General features: G+C 42.3%; 1 protein-coding gene across 1 annotated transcript; it reads left to right on the top strand.

The window, feature by feature from the left end:
- Window positions 1–124: 124 nt before the first annotated feature.
- Window positions 125–22,950, top strand: LOC108670887 (the record flags this gene model as incomplete). Its single annotated transcript, XM_018158377.2, has 9 exons — window positions 125–322; window positions 677–770; window positions 16,929–17,115; window positions 17,280–17,458; window positions 17,857–18,004; window positions 18,445–18,622; window positions 19,008–19,173; window positions 20,106–20,243; window positions 21,869–22,950. Coding segments are annotated over 9 exons (2,256 nt in total), but the record flags the coding sequence as incomplete, so codon positions are not given.
- Window positions 22,951–23,016: the final 66 nt, after the last annotated feature.

Raw genomic sequence — 23,016 nt, 5'->3', positions numbered from 1 at the left:
ATCTCTGCTCCAATCTTGGTATTCTGAATTTAACCACTGGGCCACCCTGCATAGATACCACAACCCAGTTCAAGTCGCCTCTTTTACTTATGCGTTTTATTGTCTGACACTTCCCCTATTTTAGAGTACCGAACTAACGTTCTCTGCCTCCCTCCCCAGCTTCTGGGAGAACTCTGACAGGTTCAGGTGGGGGGAACACGCGGGTATCGCGGGGTTCATCGTGGGGCCGTCCTACAACCTGCTTGTGTCCCCCCTGGAGCACCCCATGGGGGTGAGCAGCTGGCTGGAGATCAATAACAACACGGCCTCCTTACACTACGGGGTGAGTTTTGTGTATTGCGGTAATTACATGTTTGTTGGTATTGCGAGTATAGAGCGTCGAATAAAGTACTAAATTCACCCGATCAAAGCTCTACTTTGAAGTGCAGATGCAGTATTATTCCCATGTGTTTTTTATAATGCTACCAGCGAATTGTCTTCACGGGGCAACCTCTGTCATTAGAATGTTCTGCGCAGGAATAAATTTTTAAAATTTTGGTCCAGATCTCGCCTCTGAAAGAGGTCAGTAGTAAGTAGTTATCCAATTGAAGCAGATATTTGGTAACCCAAGAGCTAACAGGAACACGAACACTTATTGTATCCAGTTAAGGTAATAGGTGAACTGTCCCTGCTACAGGTCCAAGGAAGGGCGGACTCCATCCCTGCGGGTTATCGCGTCAGCGTGATCGCCGTGACGAGTCAGAACCCCTCCTTCGTCCAAACTGTTATGGGTGACTACACTAGCTGTGCGAAAGTTTGGCTTTATGACACTGTTTTTTATGAAAGGGAGTTGCAATTATTAATTATTAATTTTCACCCATGAGTAATCAGTAGGATTATGGGCGGTACGCGTCACAAATTAACTAGGTGAGCATGAATGCGTACTGGAACGGTTTCTAGGCAGAATGCCTCTGAATGTAAAACTTGGCTTAATACAGATGAGTCTAACTTGAATGTAGATCTGAAGGCCGCAGGAAGATTATTCCTGTATCGGTTTGAAGAAATTAAAGTTCGACATAATCGAATCCTGTGGCTTGTTTCTGTTGACCGTCTTAGCAGGTTCTGTTGAATAAATTTGCGTTGCGTCCTGGTGCATTTGTCCACACTTTCTGAACGTACTAAACGTTGGATCTCTCACAAGACAATCATTGATTTGTCTATACTATGTGTGTTAGGAAATAACATTAAATCCAATGGATGAATAATTATTACGGCCCGTTTCTCGAATACNAGCAGGACTGGCTGGACCAGGAGTACGACGGAGTGAGGTACGTCCTACGAGCAGGACTAGCTGGACCAGGAGTACGACGGAGTGAGGTACGTCCTACGAGCAGGACTGGCTGGACCAGGAGTACGACGGAGTGAGGTACGTCCTACGAGCAGGACTAGCTTGACCAGGAGTACGACGGAGTGAGGTACGTCCTACGAGTAGGACTGACTGGACCAGGAGTACGACAGAGTGAAATATGCAGCCAGGTTCTGTGATCATTGAAGAGAAAACTAAAACTCGATAACGATGGTTACGTGAAGAAAATGATACTCTGAGGGTAGTGTCGTTACACCAACCTGCAACGGCCAACCTTAATATCAGGAGTTAAAGTTATCTAGGAACATCAATCATATAAATATGAGAAGTAAGAAAAAGGATCAAACACTACAGTTGTTCTCTGCAAGCATTATGCAATCTTTATGCAACAATAAAATTATCCTTCAGCGCACTGCACACCAACGTCACCCTAGCAGACGACTGGCTACACAACATGGCGGAGTCTGCGCGGCTGCACGGCCTTCCTGTGCAGTACTGCATGAGTCTCCCCAGAGAAGCCCTGCATGGCGCTTCAGAGTCATCAGTCACGCAGATCAGAGTCAGCGACGACTATCACTTAGCCTTCGTGAGTTAAAATATTTCAATTGTACTAATAACTATTTAGTATCAGGATCAATCGCATCTTTTTAGCTAATTTTCTCATTTATAGAAAAAATGCATTATTGTGCTCGCCATGTCCGTCTGTCTTTCCGTCTGTCTGTCTGTCCGTCCGTCCGTGACTTCACGTTTTCGTCTACGAGAAAATGCGCTCTGTCACTCACTGCAGTGAGTACTGAGTTATATTTTTCTAATTATCGTAGTGTTTGCCCACTAGTATAATTTATTATGTAACACACATAAGTCTTGGCCGTTAGTAGTCAGACGTTACACACATTATTGATTCAATAATCCGGTAACAATGGTTTGACCATAAGTGCTAGAGAAATATCATCGATTATATGGCACTCATATAAATAGTTCCATTCTTTTGTTCTATATTTTCCAAAATATTTTTTTCCGAATGAACTCCGAATGCAAACGCTAAGATAAGAAATGTTATACTCTGACAATGTAAACTTGTTCCAAATTGATCACTACTACTAACATCTTCTGCAGAACCAATGGAAGATCGGTCACACCTCCCTGTTCGCCCACGCCCTGGGGCTGAAGCCTTTCAAAGACGTCTTTTGGACCAGCAACGACAACGTCAACAACCCTTACGTCTGGTGCCAGTCTTTCAACGCGGGCTCTTCGTCGTACAATGGTCATGTTAACATCACAGGTACTGAGAAATTCGGCAATTATTGAAAAACGACAATTTTGCACTTCCATACTGAAAATATATACGTAAAAAGTTTAATCGTCTTCTGATCCACCACCCTCATGCCCCAGTAGGCAAGTCACCCACTCTCCTGAGGCCTCAGACGCTGAAGGGACTAATCATGATAGATTCGAAATCGCTTACCGCGAACCTCAGTTCCTTGTACTCAATTCACCGAAAATTGGCATTCTAAGTCTAGCAACAGACCGGAGCCTGATCGCTAATTGACATCCTCCTCGTAGCCCACCACCAAATAGATTCCTGCTTCACTCATGTTATGTCTATACTCACTTTTCCTGCTTTAACTTCGACATGAAGTCATCGAGCTGCTCCAATGAGCTAACGCAAGGGTCGAAATTTGTGATTTGGGGTAAACGGAAATTAGAGGATTTGCGAAGTCCTGTAGCGACGATGATGCAACAATTTTGAACGAATTGCCTTGTCCCGGCGCTACAGGATTCACCCACCTCCACCTCCCGTCATGCTGTGTCCACCCTGAGCGCTGGACCGGTGGGTTTCGGCGACAAAATGGAAAACATCAACAGAGATCTCGTGTTGAAGTCGTGTCGTTCTGATGGGAAACTCCTGCAGCCCGACAAGCCTTTGACAGCTATCGACGATTTCTTCATGCGTGATGATTCACAAGGTAACATTTGGACTACGGAAACAACTATCGGGTCAGAGGACACGTTCGGTTTAATATTCATCGCTGAAGTTGCTGATAGTCAAAGTCACACCCCCAGACAACTTAACCTTGAAAAATCGATGTCCAGGGATTACCTATCATGGACACACTATCCGTACGAAGAAAAATCTAGGATTCACTCAGCAAATGACTCTATTAGTATTCCAGCTTCAGATCAATTTTTGGATTTCAAAATTCTAGCGACATCTCCTCTCTACCACGTCGATGGGTTAACATACGCAATCATCGGCGAAATTGCAAAGTGGGCACCCATATCAAGGACCCGTATTACAAGCGTAACAGCTGATGATGTCGCTTTTGAGATCGAGATAGAGGGAACTGCTGGAGAAGATGTATACATATATATCTATGTGCGTGGTCTCACCGACTACGAAATAAGGGTGGCTAAATGCTCCTTCACTTCAACGAGTTTACATGCCACCATAGACAATTACGGAAATTGCTTTGAACACTCGTGATTAAATTATAAATGCATCAAGGATTCGCAACTATATTCTTGAATCCTCTTCAGCGCTGATATGTTCTTGAAAAGTTATTTAAGAAAAAGTCACAGTAAACATCCTACTCTCTCGTTAACAGATTTTTATTAAAACCATTCCGTAGATATCACAAGACTCGGTTCAAAATAATGTAGGGACTAGTCAAGTAAGCGCATATGATTGACTTTAACGCGAGAAAGACCTGACAAGGGATTGAGGAGCGCACGGTAGCAGAGAATAGGCTCGGTATCAAATAAAAATTGTTAGAATTAGCTATATGGTCGCATGCCAATCTGCAGTCGCGTGGAGGCCACAACAATGCAACATTAGTGCCGGTATGACCATTTAAGCGCCGACATTAGGTTCACTCGTTGGCTTTGCATGGACGCCTCAGTCTGGCTTCGTCCCGGCAGCAACGGCAGTGACCGGCACCAACGCGATGCCTACATTAGAGCAATGGCTGCGTTAGAGCCCAATCAGTGCCGTGTTGACAGTGTCACTAATACGGTCGTCTAATTCATTTCAGAATAAAACGAAGCGTACCTGCTCAAAGATCGTATTGTTTACATTTGCGTAAAGTAGACACACGAACATTACTCAATTGCAAAATCCTGGGTACCTAAACGAGTACATACTATCCCAATTTCTTATCATATTAACGCATGTATTACAGCATGATGTGAAAAATCGTAAACATGCGTGAATTTAAAAAAAAACACGCCCGCTTAACATATATCCGAGCGAAATATTAATGTCGGTAAGCAAGCACTACAAGGCTTAAGTTCTATACACTCACCTAGAGATCGAGATAATATCAGGGTATTTCATTGCGTACGACTTTGCACTGATCAAGTCGCTGCTAATCTTAATAGACATTAACTTAGCTTATCTATGTTATAATAACATAATCATGTTTACCCAAATAAACAATATATTATCTATGAACTTTAATCCTGCGAACTCAATTCGTGACTAGATTTTTATCGCACTAGTTCCGCAAGCGCATTTCTGATGGAAAACTTCATCTAAGCGGCGTGCACCACCACGAAGTAAGTCATAAGATTCAGTCTCATAACAATAATGAAACGCAAAAAATTTTCATTCTAATAGTGAAATGTTGCAGGATATTTTTAGGTAAACTTGTCGTTTCAGCGTTGTCAAAACGAGTTTAAAAGTAAATAACAGATCGGACGGCCATTTAATTTCCCAGCAAAGTACAGAATCGGCTATCATACGATAAACGTAGTGCATATGGAAAAACAGCCGCTGTCTTAGAATTTTTGTTCCTTGAATTTTTCGCAACGTTTATTGCTTTTTAACAACTTCCCTTCATGTAAGATAAGCATTCAGAATACTTATTGGACTTGTGGCCAATGAATATTTAAACAAAATATGAAGAAATTCACATTAAACAAATTTTAATATGTCAACAATCTGCGCATTCAAACTTAGACCAATATTCGTTTAGGAGAATAACTATTCACTGAGAGGATGAAGAGACGACAGAGCATAACGATCCAAGAAATTGACATAAGGCGATATTAATTATTAAATAAATTGACTTATGGCGATATAACTTTCAAAACTTGATAGTAAAAACGTCTACTGCACTAGACGTCCGCTGCATTACACATGCAGAGCCTTGTTTTAGAGGCATATATGCAGGTTTATAATAAACATAGCAGAGTTTGCAAGACTGTCGCGATTGCTTTCAATTACTTATAGATGATTATTAAGCATAATAATTACCATTTATGTATAATTATGACTATTTATAGAATCTTATCATATCCATAGACGAGGAAAATGTCAGGATCTCTCAAGAGCCACTGAGTGCGGGTGGGAGAGCGGCATCTGCGTTGCTACTCAGTTTATAAGAGGTCTTAGAGTAAACAAGTTCTGATGTCTCTGTTTATAAGAGGTCTTAGAGTAAACAAGTTCTGATGTCTCTGTTTATAAGAGGTCTTACAGTAAACAACTTCTGATGTCTCTGTTTATAAGAGGTCTTACAGTAAANCCTACGAGCAGGACTGGCTGGACCAGGAGTACGACGGAGTGAGGTACGTCCTACGAGCAGGACTGGCTGGACCAGGAGTACGACGGAGTGAGGTACGTCCTACGAGCAGGACTGGCTGGACCAGGAGTACGACGGAGTGAGGTACGTCCTACGAGCAGGACTGGCTGGACCAGGAGTACGACGGAGTGAGGTACGTCCTACGAGCAGGACTGGCTGGACCAGGAGTACGACGGAGTGAGGTACGTCCTACGAGCAGGACTGGCTGGACCAGGAGTACGACGGAGTGAGGTACGTCCTACGAGCAGGACTGGCTGGACCAGGAGTACGACGGAGTGAGGTACGTCCTACGAGCAGGACTGGCTGGACCAGGAGTACGACGGAGTGAGGTACGTCCTACGAGCAGGACTGGCTGGACCAGGAGTACGACGGAGTGAGGTACGTCCTACGAGCAGGACTGGCTGGACCAGGAGTACGACGGAGTGAGGTACGTCCTACGAGCAGGACTGGCTGGACCAGGAGTACGACGGAGTGAGGTACGTCCTACGAGCAGGACTGGCTGGACCAGGAGTACGACGGAGTGAGGTACGTCCTACGAGCAGGACTGGCTGGACCAGGAGTACGACGGAGTGAGGTACGTCCTACGAGCAGGACTGGCTGGACCAGGAGTACGACGGAGTGAGGTACGTCCTACGAGCAGGACTGGCTGGACCAGGAGTACGACGGAGTGAGGTACGTCCTACGAGCAGGACTGGCTGGACCAGGAGTACGACGGAGTGAGGTACGTCCTACGAGCAGGACTGGCTGGACCAGGAGTACGACGGAGTGAGGTACGTCCTACGAGCAGGACTGGCTGGACCAGGAGTACGACGGAGTGAGGTACGTCCTACGAGCAGGACTGGCTGGACCAGGAGTACGACGGAGTGAGGTACGTCCTACGAGCAGGACTGGCTGGACCAGGAGTACGACGGAGTGAGGTACGTCCTACGAGCAGGACTGGCTGGACCAGGAGTACGACGGAGTGAGGTACGTCCTACGAGCAGGACTGGCTGGACCAGGAGTACGACGGAGTGAGGTACGTCCTACGAGCAGGACTGGCTGGACCAGGAGTACGACGGAGTGAGGTACGTCCTACGAGCAGGACTGGCTGGACCAGGAGTACGACGGAGTGAGGTACGTCCTACGAGCAGGACTGGCTGGACCAGGAGTACGACGGAGTGAGGTACGTCCTACGAGCAGGACTGGCTGGACCAGGAGTACGACGGAGTGAGGTACGTCCTACGAGCAGGACTGGCTGGACAGGTGTACGACGGAGTGAGGTACGTCGTACGAGCAGGAGTGGCTAGGCCAGGTAACCCACCAAACGAAGTATGCTGTCAATTTCTACTTCTTACTTCTTTTCAGTAGATTCGAATTAAGCTTGCTTTTGTGCGATATCATGTTATATGACCAAGATTTTTCAGCGTCGTGTGGTGGTTCTTGAATCCGAATGTTTAAGTACGCAAATTGCCATTGGTAGCCTAAGGTTTGGACTTTTAGAAATTCTGGTGTCAGGAAAACCAGGTCAGCTGTTTCAAGTAGATGCCTATACTAGGAAACTGCACCTCATTGGCCTAAAATTTATTTTGCATTCTTCTAAAAAGTATTGCTGTGATTCAGTGAGCAAAAAATTTCAGGGCATGTCGGACAATACCAATAAGCAACGTTATTCGAAGCACATTTTTTAATTGTCCCTTTTCTCGCTCGTATCTATCATTTAGCGCGCTGCACACCAACGTTACCCTAGCAGACGACTGGCTACACAACATGGCTGAGTCTGCTCTGCAGCACGACCTTCCTGTGCAGTACTGCATGAGTCTCCCCAGAGAAGCCTTGCATGGTGCGTCAGAGTCATCAGTCACGCAGATCAGAGTCAGCGACGACTACCACTTGGCATTCGTGAGTAAAAATAATTCAAGTGTACTAGTAAGTATTTAGTATCATGATCAATCGCGCCTTTTAGCGCATTATCTCATTTATGGAAAAAATGCACTATTGTGCTCGCCATGTCCGTCTGTCTGTCTGTCCGTCCGTCTGTCCGTGACCTCAAGTTGTCGTCGACGAGAAAATGCGCTCTCTGTCACTCACTGCAGTGAGTACTGAGTTATATTTTTTTATTTACCGTAGTGTTTGCCCACTAGTATAATTTATTAAGTAACACACATTAGTCTCGTCCGTCAGTAGTCAGACGTTGCATACATTATTGATTCAATCATCCTCTAACAATGGTTTGACCGTGAGTGCTTGAGAAATATGACCGATTTTATGGCACTCATATGAATAGTTCCATTCTTATGTTCTGAATTTTCCATAATATCTTTTTCCGAATAACCCCCGAATGCAAACGCAATGACAAGAAATGTTTTATTCTGACAATGTAAACCTGTTCCAAATTGATCACTACTGCTGACATCTTCTTCTGCAGAACCAATGGAAGATCGGTCACACCTCCCTGTTCGCCCACGCCCTGGGGCTGAAGCCTTTCAAAGACGTCTTCTGGACCAGCAACGACAACGTCAACAACCCCTACGTCTGGTGCCAGTCCTTCAGCGCTGGCTCTCTTGGCAGCAGACGTACGGCCACGAGATGTCAGCAGACGTACGGCCACGACTTGGCAGCAACTTCAATACAAGGAAAGCCATCGCAGTCATTGCGGATTACGGCCGTTAAAGATTTACGGACATTTTTCAAAAGACGAGACTACAGATAATTACGATCGTCATTACGGCAAAGGATCTTCATAATCGATTTAGTTGCGTAATCGATTAAAGTTCTCCCAGTTTTTCGCCATGTTGGCCCCAAACCACTGATTTCTTATATCGCTTCTGAACTTCTGAAACCATCTTGAATATATCCAGAGTTGGAGTCAGAGATGGCCCCAATGTGGGGCCCATACGTAGAAACCATAATGCCACCTTATTTCCATATTGTCCCATGGACCCAACATGGGCCTGTTGTAGAATTGCTACTAGGGTCTCTACGGGACCGCACTACGGATCAACGTCTCCCTTTTAAAGTAAGAAAGAACGAGTAGCTTTTGGATACTTGTAATGTAGAAAATATGGATTCAATTTGCCGCTTCAAAGTTGAGAGTGATGTTTCCATAAGGATAAATGCTAAGTTTAGAATTTACAGGAATTTACAGAATTTACATTTACTACTAGAATTTTTGAAAAGAATTACTACTAGAATTTTTTTTACTACTAGAACTACTTTTTACTACTAGAATTTTACTACTAGAATTTTTACTAGAATTTTAGAATTTACATTTACTAAGTTTAGAATTTACATCACACCACCATATGTATTATGTAACAGTGATTTTGTTCACATTATGAGCCTTTATTTTACCCCATTTAATTTAAATGATTTTGTCAACATGATAAGCCTTTATTTTACTCAGTTTAATTTAAGTGATTTTGTTTACATTATGAGCCTTTGGTTTACCCAATTTAATTTAAGTGATATAAAATTCCAAATAAAGGAAAGTAAAACATATATACAATAAATAAAACCGAATTGAAATCCGATTTTTTAAATTTCTTAAACTGAAAACTTATTAAAATGTAATAAATATTTTTTTTATCGCGGTAAATAACAGTATTCTTCATGGCGTTGACCACGTTCTTCGTTTTAAAATCGTGAATCAATTTTTAGTCTATTCTATTAACTTCTTAACCTTTACGCGATTCTTAACCTTTCCCCACCATCATCACCACACCACCATCATCACACCACCATAACCTCACCACCATCATCACACCACCATCTCCCGGTAAAGTAAGAGAGTACGAAAAGCTTTTGGAGATTTGTAATGTAGAAAATATGGATTCAATTTACCACTTCAGAGTTGAGAGTGATGTTTCCATAAGGATAAATATTAAGTTTAGAATTTATATAAATATGCATTATGTATTAGTGATTTTGATCACATTATAAGCCTTTATTTTACCCCATTTAATTTAAATGATTTTGTTCACATGATAAGCCTTTATTTTACTCAGTTTAATTTAAGTTATCTTGTTTACATTATGAGCCTTCATTTTACCCAAATTAATTTAAGTGATTTTGTTTAAATTATGAGCATTTATTTTACCCAAATTAATTTAAGTGATTTTGTTTAAATTATGAGCCTTTATTTTACCCAATTAAATTTAGGTGATATAAAATTCCAAATAAAGGAAAGTAAAACATATATACAATGAATGAAACCGAATTGAAATCCAACTATTGCAGTTCTTGAAACTGAATACTTCTTATTAAAATGTAATAAATGTTTTTTTTTTGTCGCGGTAAATAACATTATTGTTCATGGCGTTGACCACGTCCTTCGTTTTAAAAATCGTGAACCAATTTTTCGTCGATTCTATTAACTTCACCACACCACCATCACCACATCACCATCACCACACCACCATCACCACACCACCATCACCACACCACCATCACCACACCACCATCACCACACCACCATCACCACACCACCATCACAAATTAGAAATTTATTGTACATCTGTAACATCGGAGACACTGGATTCTATAGAAGTGTTGTCTTTAAAAAATAATTTTTAAACGATTATTATTCATATCCTAATTAGCAGATCCCAACTGTTCAGTATTTTTTTTCATCATGTGTTGTTGGCGTGTCCTATAATATTAACTCACCACTATTAATAGGAATATTATCATTCTATTGCGTGATGATATAAGTCACTACATCATTGGCCGGTGGGAGCGCAACATCTGTGACGATACGAGGCTGTCTTTATAAGCTATCAATTGTCAAACACTCACGACATTCAGGCCTTGATGACTGCATAATTCTGTTCAAAACCATACAGGCTCACTGTTAAATATTTATGGGGCATTCAGTATTGAACTCAATGCATTGTTGAAAAACTCGCGCTTCAAAAATTTTGTTTTCACGTGTTTTGTTCATATTTTGTTTAAATTTCTGCAGTCGTAAATGTGAACTATAAAACCTATGTTGTGTTTCATGTACATTTATTTGTAGCCAACTAACTAACCTTATACCTAGCTAACGTGATTATTGCTTTTTATAGCTGAAAAGATTTTTCTTTATATAGTTAAATAGAAAACTTACTCATCCTTTTAGGTGACCAGCGTCTTCACCTATCAGCAACTAGTGTGTTAAGTAGGCGTTATGATAGCTAGGCGTTTTCTAGGCATTTCACGTGTCTGGTAGCAAGCGTTTTACCGTTAGTTAACCAAGGCTAACCATTTAACTAGCGTTCTATTTCTATTGGTAAATCTCATATAATAATTTTTTTTAATTTCTTTCCCACGATTCCTTATAAATCATCATCAAGTATCAGAATATCATCGAAGCCTGCAGTGTACACCACAAGATCACCTCCGACGATGTTGCTGACGTGGACGCTGGCCGCGTGCCTGGTCTGCTCCGCGCGCGGTGAGCTTTTCTTTGTAGTTACCCCTGCGGCCGCTCGTTTTCTATGCAGATTTCCTTACAAAGAAAAGATATCCATAAATAATTATAATTACAATTAGTTATATCTTATTATAAATATACATGAATAATTATTTTTATGTATATTGTTTGACTAGCCAAGTAGTGTGGCCTCCTGGATTTTAGCCAAGTAGTGTGGCCTCACAGATGACGCAATAGTTATGACTAAGAGCACGAAGCGTAGTTACCCTGAAAACACCCCTGCGTTCGTTTTCTATGCAGGTTTCTAGAAAATTGATAGTAAACTGATGTAAATATTATTTCTCCTACATTACTTCCATTACCGAAAATACTGAGATCAAAAAATCATAGATGCCGCTTGTGCAAATCAATTAATGTTATATTGCTTCCGATAAGAAGAAATCTTCTTTACAATTTCCGTGATTCATGTATATATGACGAAAAGTTATTTGAGATTAATAATTACTAATACAGTTTGTTTCGTACCTAACATTTTCATTCTGTAATGTTACGCCATTTCACTACCCTTCAAGCCCGCCATGTCACTAAGAGCCACATATTAAATATATGTCAACCCTAGTATAAGTAAATTTTATGCAGAGTGAAACCCACAAAAACTTATACATTTTCAAAATTTTAGGACTGCTTCCTCCACCTGATGCACCGGATATGTTCACCCAGCTTCCTCCATACGTCCACGAAAGGGGAGACTTGTGTAATGAGGAGAACGGGTGAGCTACCTCCCATGTCATACAAGTTCAAGATTAATAGGCTTTCGAAATATATTAGTTGAGTCTCCCTCAAATATTATTCCATCGTTATTAATGAAATAGATATATCACAAATTTAAGAGAAACATTATTCTCTTACCGATAAAGTGAGATAAATAGTTTTAAAAATTTCGTATCGCTTAAAAAAAACAATAGGTATAGGTAGTAATGAATAGTGGAAAAGAACAATTATTGGTAGCAAATGTTTCAGATTCTTTGTCGTACATTCAGTCAGTTACTGCAATGACGGTAAAAGGTAAAAATGAATTCGTTATGTAGCTTTGTTCCGGGGGCTGCCGGCGAATTACCTTCCTTTTTGAAACGATTTCAATATCAGTTAATGTCTAGAAAAATGTTATTTGTTTAGCTTTATCATTGCATGTTCAGTAAATTTTGTGCAAATGCTTGAAGCTTTAGGGTGTATGAACAATTTATACATTCCCTTTCGTCAGCTAGTATAAATTTAGCAACTGAAGCAAGTCAAGGGTAAATGCACAAGATAAGACTGGCGGTACTACATGGCGTGAAAGGATTAAAGTTTCAATGCATGCGAAAGTACAGATTAAGGCTTGATTCGAACAAGAGTTACTGAAACATTGATTATTTTACATCATCAAATAATAGAATTGTTATGACAGAACTTCTGAGAGATATCTATCTAATGGATCAAGATATTGCCTCCTCAAGATATTGAGTGTATCTTAGTGCGTGGGTGTATATTGACGAGATATGAGTAGTGTATATTGTCAATGATTATCACCAAAAAATATATTCGAGTTGCTATGAGTATGAATGCATTTCAGCTAAAAATAAAACAGTAAAAATTAAAACTCTACCATGTCCCGTCTACTAGTATTTCTTCCTCCTATTCAGGTGTCTCACCCTCTGGAACTCTACGAGCGTCTCCGGTGACGACACCCTCGGCCGCTACGTCGCGATGGTGAATTCCTACGTCACGACGAGCGGTGCCCGCTTCGTCACCGCAGCCAAGCTCTACGACGACTCTCACCTGACGGTGTTTGAGACGTCCTTCCCCGATGGCATGCAAGGTCTGTTGTGGGAGGAATCGTGGTGGCATGGGCTGAGATGCCGAGGAGAGCAGCCGTTGTCTACAAATTTAACTCTTAAACTACTCCTGACGCAATCACCATTTCCGTAACGTCTTATAGCCATATCACTTGCCCCAGGTGAAACACTTACCCGTCTCTTCACCTGGCTGCAGCCAATTTTCCGGTGACGACACCCTCGGCCGCTACGTCGCGATGGTGAATTCCTACGTCACGACGAGCGGTGCCCGCTTCGTCACCGCAGCCAAGCTCTACGATGACTCTCACCTGACGGTGTTTGAGACGTCCTTCCCTGATGGCATGCAAGGTCTGATGTCGGAGGAATCCTGATGACATGTGCTGAGATGCCGAAGAGCAGCCGTTATCAACAAATTTAACTCTTAAACTACTCCTGGCACAAACCACACCATTTCCGTAACCGATCAAAGCCATATCGTACGGAGTATGCAGCCACTGCTCAAGTCAACATAGTCTCTATTGAGGTTAAACCCTAGCATGCCCTTACATCCACACTTACCCCGTCTCTTCACCTGGCTCCAGCCAATTAGGTTAGGTTAGGTAAGGTAGGGTTAGGTTTGTCAGGATGGCGAGTCGGGGTAAGTGTGGAGGTAGCGTCTTGCTTTAGTGTAACATCCATGAAGACTAAACTGACAGTGGCTGCGGATACATGACCCCACGGCTCTAAACACTTAACTCCACAGGTTATTCTACCCAGTAGCATGTTTGCGCCCGGGCATGAATATAAAAGTAGTGGTGGTGGTGGTGGTAGTGGGCAATAATGGCCACTGACATGCATCCCAGGTTACACAGTGGTTTCTAATGATGGGGTAATTTTTGGTGGAAATGAGTGCTTTGATGTTGGTATTATGTGATTTCTTTTCGAAAGAAGTAGAAATGAGGTTAAGTCGGGATATCTTGGAGAGTTCAATAAGGCAATAAAATAAGGTAAGCGCATGAACGAAATTTCGGATTTGAGGGTCGACGTTGTTTCTAACGGCTTGAAATATGAAATCAGTGTCACATATGATGGTTCTATGACTTCTATCATACTGCTGCTGGTGGGTTGAAAGTACAGCAAGTAAAGTGTGTGAGTAGGAATATGAGTTTAGTCAAATTGACCCAGTAGTTTTTCACTTTAGAGTTTCAGGATAGAAGCAATGAAGTGTAGGATGTGAACAGTTCTGGTCACAAAAAATCGGCGAAGTGGGCGAATTATTGTGATTAACAAGTTTGGAGCAGTGAACTGGGGGTTCAAAACCCCAGCAAACTTTTCAGAAGTATCTAATGTCTGGAATCGGCGACAGGCCAGATTCAACGCAAAGATAACTATTACATTTACGCCACTATAATAAACTCGTTCATTACTGGCTGAACATCTCAAGAAAACTAAATTCGACCCTTGACAGGGTGCGGCGTGGGTGACAGCTCGACGCTGTGCAGCGGGTACCCGGTGTTCAATCTCACCTCCTCCGAGAACTCCTTCCGCTTCGTCACCCCCGCTGGCAACATGCTGGGTGAAAGATTTAATATTATTATCTAATTTACAAGATGTGATAAGAGTTAACCTACTGGTTGAAGGAATCCCATAGGAACCAACGAAGTCTGTCCGAGATCATGTGGCTGTGAACACGAGCCTTATTAAGAGCAGCACACAGAGCAGGCAGGTCATTATTTTTATTACCATTGAGCACAGGCACTATACCGGCAACACACGTGCGAAATAATCATCGCTCTTCAATTCATCAGCTGCATAAAATGCCCACGGCTTTTTCTTTTTGTCCGTTAAGAAAATCCCCATGACTGTATACATCTCAAACATTGTCGCATCTAAGGTAAAATACGAAATACTTATGTTCAAATATCACTACAGTCCTTTTTCATTGAGCAATCTGCATGAATGATATTCTTGTTCTTGGAAAGATTCTGGAAAATGTATGGAAAAGCGACTATATGTATGGAGTTCAGTCTTCTTTGCTAATAATAAGGGACAATCATGTCCTATAACTGATGAAATTCCCCTTAATAACTTTGTCCTCTTCATGTAATCTTCTTTTCTTCATATATCTTCCAATATACAGCCTTCCAGAACAGCAAGCGGCATGCTCTCGCTCATACCTCTGGGATGCTCAGCTCATTATGTATTAATCAGTACAGGCTAAGCATGTCGGGAAGCTGCGAAAACCAACAAGAACAAACGGGATCCTCCCGTAACTTTTGAATGGTAATTAAGGGCAGTTCACCTGCCAGTCTCCGCCGATCATTCACTACGAAGCTCAGACATAGCGGATTTCAGCGTTAATTAGGTCGTAGGCTTGTCGACGATTCTTAACATTGCAGAACATCCACAGCTTGTTGCCGGCTTGAACACGCAACTCACTGCTTCAAATTTATTTGCTTAGCCGCCTGGCCTCCTTGCCGATTCTGACCAGAAACTGGCGCACAGAGCTGAGTCGAACCCGCACCTCTCTGCTCCAATCTTGGTACTCTGAATTTAACCACTGGGCCACCCTGCATAGATACCACAACCCAGTTCACGTCGCCTCTTTTACTTATTCGTTTTATTGTCTGACACTTCCTCATTGTAGAGTACCGAACTAACGTTCTCTGCCTCCCTCCCCAGCTTCTGGGAGAACTCTGACAGGTTCAGGTGGGGGGAGCACGCAGGTATCGCGGGGTTCATCGTGGGGTCGTCTTACAACCTGCTGGTGTCCCCCCTGGAGCACCCCATGGGGGTGAGCAGCTGGCTGCAGGTCAACAACAACACGGCCGCACTGCACTACGGGGTGGGTTTTGTGAATTGTGAGGGATCAATTTTATTAAAAGATAATTTGCAAAAATGAATGCTAAAATTAACACAACCTATGCTCTTTAATTTTTTTGCTAATAGATTAGATCTCATATGTTGATGTTGTTGCTCTCTGAAGACTAAGGACACCTCAGATATGAATCTGAATGCCCCAGGATAACTTTATATTGTTTATAAGGACATTTCATAACTGGAAAGTTTTTGATGAAGGTATTTGAAGAGTATAAAAATCACTCAAAAAAAATTCATGGAAGCAGGTAATGCCTTGCTGCTCGTCACAGGTGCAAGGCAGGGCGGACTCCATCCCTGCGGGTTATCGCGTCAGCGTGATCGCCGTGACGAGCGTGAAGCAGAGTCAGAACGAGGCTTCGTCCAAACTGTTATGGGTGACTACACTAGCTGTGCGGAAGTGTTGGCTTTATGACACTGGAGTTTTTATGAAAGGGAGTTGCAATTATTAATTAATAATTTGCACCCATGAGTAATCGGTAGGATTATGGGCGGTACGCGTCACAAATTAACTAGGTGAGCATGAATGCGTACTGGAACGGTTTCTAGGCCGAAAGCCTCTGAATGTTAAACTTGGCTTAATACAGATGAGTCTAACTTGAATGTAGATCTGAAGGCCGCAGGAAGATTATTCCTGTATCGGTTTGAAGAAATTAAAGTTCGACATAATCGAATCCTGTGGCTTGTTTCTGTTGACCGTCTTAGCAGGTTCTGTTGAATAAATTTGCGTTGCGTCCTGGTGCGTTTGTCCACACTTTCTGAACGTACTAAACGTTGGATCTCTCCCAAGACAACCATTGATTTGTCTTTACTAGGTGTGTTAGGAAATAACATTAAATCCAATGGATGAATAACTATTACGGCCCGTTTCTCGAATACATACAATTGAACCTCGATTCAATGCATTGCATGGTTTTCCGCAGAATGGGGCCGTTATGTCCAGCAAAAATTCGGGATAACAGAAAGATTGGACGACTTCACCACTCAATACTTGGGTTACTGGACCGACAACGGTGCCTACTACTATTACAACTCAGACGGCTACAGTAACTACCAGGAGCTGCTTCTGGCATTGTATGACTATGCCACAGCGCGTGAAATACCTATCAGGTAGATGGGTGGTATTGCGATCTTATGGGTGTGTAGGTGTCGTGATGCGATACTGAATTTACTACCGATACACCAACACACACACATACGACAAAGTGGACACAACACTTTAACTCTAAAAGAGATTGTCATCGTCTCCAGTTAATGAAGTACTTAACATTCAGGTACCTGCAGCTTGATTCGTGGTGGTACTTTAAAGGCCTGGGGGACGGAGTCAAGAATTGGACGGCCAGAGGAGACGTGTTTCCGAACGGCATTGAGAGCCTCTTTTCGACGGGTTGGCCCATCCTCGCCCACAACAGATACTTCGCCAGTGACACCGATTATGCCGCTCAGAACGGGGGTGAGTTTCGCCGAAAATACTAGTACAGGTGATCTCTTACATGTGTCGTTCGCTCGAGGAAGTCGCTCGAGGAAGTGCAAGGAAATCTGCTGGCAGAACTCGACAACTCAAATGAGACTCGCAGTCAATAACTCAAGTTTTTGGGTAGAGTACGTAAAAAATGCCCATGGGAACGTTAAATCCCATCGGATTTCAAACAACCCGGGACGCGTTTTAGAAGACATCCGTGTTGGAGATGGTTAAAAAAGAACTACCATCCAGCCTCGAAAAGTCTGACTTATAGAATAATGTCGCAAAATGTCCATACCAGGTTAGACGATTGTTAGGGGTTTTTAAGTCCACTGCTAAATTAAAATAGATTTTTTTGGATAAGGGATTTCATCTTTCTATTAATACAGGCCGGTATCCATTCTTCATTGACGAGAGTACCCAGAAAGCCGTGCCTCTTGACCAGAGCTTCTGGGACGGTCTGTTCGAAGAAGCTCTTCAGTGGGGGCTGTCGACCTACGAGCAGGACTGGCTGGACCAGGAGTACGACGGAGTGAGGTACGTCCTACGAGTAGGACTGGCTAGGCCAGGTAACCCACCGAGCGATGTTGTCAATTTCTGCTTCTTACTTCTTTTCCTTAAATTCGAATTAAGCTTGATTCTGTGCGATATCATGTTAATTGACCAATATTTTTTAGCGTCGTGTAATGGTTGTTGAATACGAATGTTTAAGTAAACAAATTGCCATTGGCAGCCTAAGTTATCGGCTTTTTTGGAATTCTGGAGTCAAAAAAATTAAGTCAGCAGTTCTAAGTAGATGCGTATACTGGGAAACTGCGCCACATTGACCTAAAATTTATTTTGCATTCTTCTAAAATAAGTGTTGCTGAGTTTAAGTAATCAAATAATATCAGGGCAGGTCGGACATTAGCAAGAAACAACATTTTTCGGAGCACATTTTTTAATTATCACTTTTCTCGCTCGTTTCTATTCTTCAGCGCACTGCACACCAACGTCTCCCTGGCAGACGACTGGTTACACAACATGGCGGTGTCTGCGCGGCAGCACGGCGTTCCTGTGCAGTACTGCATGAGTCTCCCCAGAGAAGCCCTGCGAGGCGCTTCAGAGTCATCAGTCACGCAGATCAGAGTCAGCGACGACTATCACTTAGCATTCGTGAGTTAAAATAATACACATTCACAAGTGTACTCATAACCAGTAGGTGTCATGATCAGTCGCGCCTTTTTTTATTTGTCGTAGCGTTTACCCACAAGTGTAATTTATTAAGTAAAACGTATCAGTGTTGACCGTTATGAGTCATACATTACATACATTATTGATTCAATTATCCGCTAACAATGGTTTGACCATGAGAGCTAGAGCAATATTATTGATTATGTTGCACACTTATATAAATATCTCCCATCTCATGTTCTAAATTTTTCAAAATACCTTGTTCCGAATGACCCCCGAAGGAAAACGCAAAGTTAAGAAATTTTGTATTCTGACAATGTAAACTTGCTTCCAACTTGATCACTACTGCTGACATCTTCTCCTGCAGAACCAATGGAAGATCGGTCACACCTCCCTGTTCGCCCACGCCCTGGGGCTGAAGCCTTTCAAAGACGTCTTCTGGACCAGCAACGACAACGTCAACAACCCCTACGTCTGGTGCCAGTCCTTCAGCGCTGGCTCTTCATCGTACAACGGTCATGTTAACGTCACAGGTACTGGGACTTTCGGAAATTATAGAAAAACGGCAATGATCACTTCCATCCAGAAAACAGATACGTTATAAGTTCAATCATCTTCTGATCCACCACCCTCTTGCACCAGTAGGCAAGTCTCTCTCAGGGCGTCTCGGGGGCTGGAGTGCCCCATCGTGATAGACTCGAAGTCATTCTTCGTGAACCTTAGTTCCTTGTTCCTAATTTGCCGAAAATTAGCATTCTAAGTCTAGCTAAGTCATTCTTTACCTAGAAAAAGAGCTGAGTCATTCATTACCGGAAGTGATTCTTCGTGAACCTTAGTTCTTTGTACCTAATTTACCGAAAATTAGCATTCTAAGTTTAGCGACACACCGTAGCCTGATCGCTAATTGACATCCTTCTCGTAGCTCACCACCAAGAAGATTCCTGCTTCACCCATGTTTTGTCACTCACTTTTCCTGCTTTAACTTCGACATGAAGTCATCGAGCTGCTCCAACGAGCTAACGCATAGGTCGAAATTTGTGATTTGGGGTGAATTGAAATTCGGGGATTTGCGAAGTCCTGTAGCGACGATGATGCAACAATTTTGAACGAATTGCCTTGTCCCGGCGCTACAGGATTCACCCACCTCCACCTCCCGTCACGATAACCATGTGTTATACATTATATATTTATTCCCGAATTCATAATTATTTTGCGTATACATAAATCTAGTCATTCCTTGTCTTACGGTGCGATTTTTTTCAACTTAGCGCTATTCCTCATCGACAAACTCGTTCAAAACTAAATTGATGGGCGTATGGCCAGGGTGTGATTTGTTTATACGGTAGTGAACAACATGATTGCGCCGCAATTGAATTCTTTTTTTCGTTTTCTGTGCATTCTCTTCGACAAAGAATGATCCTGCTACTGGTGCAATTATGAACTTGAGTCTCTTTTTTATTTTCAGAACAAGGGACTCCTTGCGTGTATTGGGACACCGTCGACTATTGGTTCAAGTATCCGGGTGACTCGCTGTACGAAAACTTCTGCCGCAACCCCGGACAGATGCACGACAGGGCTTTCTGCTTCACAGACGCCTCTCTTGGTGAGCAGGGTTGTCTTGAGTCCTTAAGCTCACGTAAAACTTTTTTAGTGTGGAATTTTTCATGTGTATAATCACATGGAAAGCACTTGCGTATTTTCAACTATGTGCTGCTTGTCTGTATTAAAGAGTACTAGTATATGCTGGCAAAATTTGTTCCTTTAAGCAGGTTTCATTGAAGACCAGAGAAATAGTTTTATTGACAATTTTCTTATTAGTTTTTTCAATAGATCGAACAAGATTTTTAGTTTGCACGGGTAAATCCTTTGCACGAATGGCCTTTGAAATTAATTCTGACTTGAAGTTTACTTACGACTTCGGCCAAAATCGCACCTTACCATTTTTAAATATACTCGTCCAAGCTAAAAATAATTCGTACGTCACAAAAGTATACCGAAAACCAACAGATGTCGGGAGAGTCCTGAACGCCGATAGCGAATGCCCAGAGCGCTATAAAAGAAGCACAATATGTGCTCTTATCCAACGAGCCTTCAGAACCTGCTCGTCTGAAAATGACTTTAATATGGAGCTGAGAATTTGCAAAAGAATCCTGGTCAATAACGGATTCACCAATAGAACCATCGACACGGAAATTTCGAAACTTCGAATATACCAAAACAGACTCAACCACGAACCAGAGACTGACGCAAACGTCACAACCATCTATACTATGAGAACCAAATGACCAGCGGTTATAAAGCAGATGAACGGATCCTTCATTCTATCGTTCAAAACAACATCGTGAACGTAACCAATAATAAAATTAAACTAATGATTTATTACAAGGACAAGAAAATACAGAATCTTGTAATGATCAATAACCCATACAAAAATACGGGAGTTTTCCAAGAGACTAATGTAGTCCATAAATTTTCTTGCAGTAGAGAAGGTTGTAGACTTCTCCCTACCATGGACTACATCGGACTCACAACCACGACATTAAGCCGACGTCTCACATGCCACCTTCAGTCTGGTGGACCAAGGAACCACCTGATGGAAGCCCACAACGAGACCATCACTCGTACGGTGCTGGAAGTTAATGCACCAGCGTCGTCATGAGATGCCCCGACGCCAACCGACTCATGATAGCTGAGGCCCTCATCATTAAGGATAGGACCCCAGCCATCAACCTTCAAACTACTGGATTTGTCAGAACATTGAGACTGTTTTCGGAGTGATTTTCGGTGCTCTAATTTTTATTTATTTTTGTGATTTTGTAATTATTCTTAACACTTTTGATTTTTGAGTAGTATCCTATTTACCTGATTTTGTACTTATGTCGAGCCAAATTCCATCACTCAATGCGCCTTTTAACTTGATAATGAATGATAGAAACATTCGAAACGTCGTTAAAGAAATAAAAACGTCCTTCGGTAATCTGATTTTCGATTTACGCGTGCAAACTAAAAATCTTGTTCGATCTATTGAAAAAACTAATAAGAAAATTGTCAATAAAATTAATTCTCTGGTCTTCAATGAAACCTGATTAAAGAGTACCTATACCAAAATTATATTAAAGATGCTTGAGTTTTTTGCATGCAGGAACTGTTCACAAAAATTCTCGATCGTTCCAAATAAAAGGTGCATGTTTAAAATATGAGATGAATAATATTTCTCTACCGTTTCAGACGTGCCTGAGGACTTGTGGCAGTGGGAGTACTGCTCCATCCCGACTTGCGATCAAGACTGCTACGTCCACGAAGGGTACAACTACAGTGGGAATCAGAGCATAACAGAACTTGGCTATAAATGTGTTGACTGGAATGGCTCCTTCGGGCAACAAGGGGCCTATTGTCGCAACCCCGAAGGAACTGAAGACCGCCCTTGGTGCTTTGTAAATGAAGATTTCTCTGCGATGGATTTCTGTGGCAACAGGTGCCCAGAAGCGCTCGAGTACAACCCTGCTCTACAATCCGCTGTGTCCACCCTGAGCGCTGGACCGGTGGGTTTCGGCGACAAAATGGAAAACATCAACAGAGATCTCGTGTTGAAGTCGTGTCGTTCTGATGGGAAACTCCTGCAGCCCGACAAGCCTTTGACAGCTATCGACGATTTCTTCATGCGTGATGATTCACAAGGTAACATTTGGACTACGGAAACAACTATCGGGTCAGAGGACACGTTCGGTTTAATATTCATCGCTGAAGTTGCTGATAGTCAAAGTCACACCCCCAGACAACTTAACCTTGAAAAATCGATGTCCAGGGATTACCTATCATGGACACACTATCCGTACGAAGAAAAATCTAGGATTCACTCAGCAAATGACTCTATTAGTATTCCAGCTTCAGATCAATTTTTGGATTTCAAAATTCTAGCGACATCTCCTCTCTACCACGTCGATGGGTTAACATACGCAATCATCGGCGAAATTGCAAAGTGGGCACCCATATCAAGGACCCGTATTACAAGCGTAACAGCTGATGATGTCGCTTTTGAGATCGAGATAGAGGGAACTGCTGGAGAAGATGTATACATATATATCTATGTGCGTGGTCTCACCGACTACGAAATAAGGGTGGCTAAATGCTCCTTCACTTCAACGAGTTTACATGCCACCATAGACAATTACGGAAATTGCTTTGAACACTCGTGATTAAATTATAAATGCATCAAGGATTCGCAACTATATTCTTGAATCCTCTTCAGCGCTGATATGTTCTTGAAAAGTTATTTAAGAAAAAGTCACAGTAAACATCCTACTCTCTCGTTAACAGATTTTTATTAATACCATTCCGTAGATATCACAAGACTCGGTTCAAAATAATGTAGGGAC

This window comes from Hyalella azteca, unplaced genomic scaffold (genome assembly GCF_000764305.2).
Source record: "Hyalella azteca isolate HAZT.00-mixed unplaced genomic scaffold, Hazt_2.0.2 contig1473, whole genome shotgun sequence".
Classification (NCBI taxonomy): Eukaryota; Metazoa; Arthropoda; class Malacostraca; order Amphipoda; family Hyalellidae; genus Hyalella; species Hyalella azteca.
The sequence above is the reverse complement of the archived record's forward strand: the minus strand, read 5'-3'. Positions and strand labels throughout refer to the sequence as shown.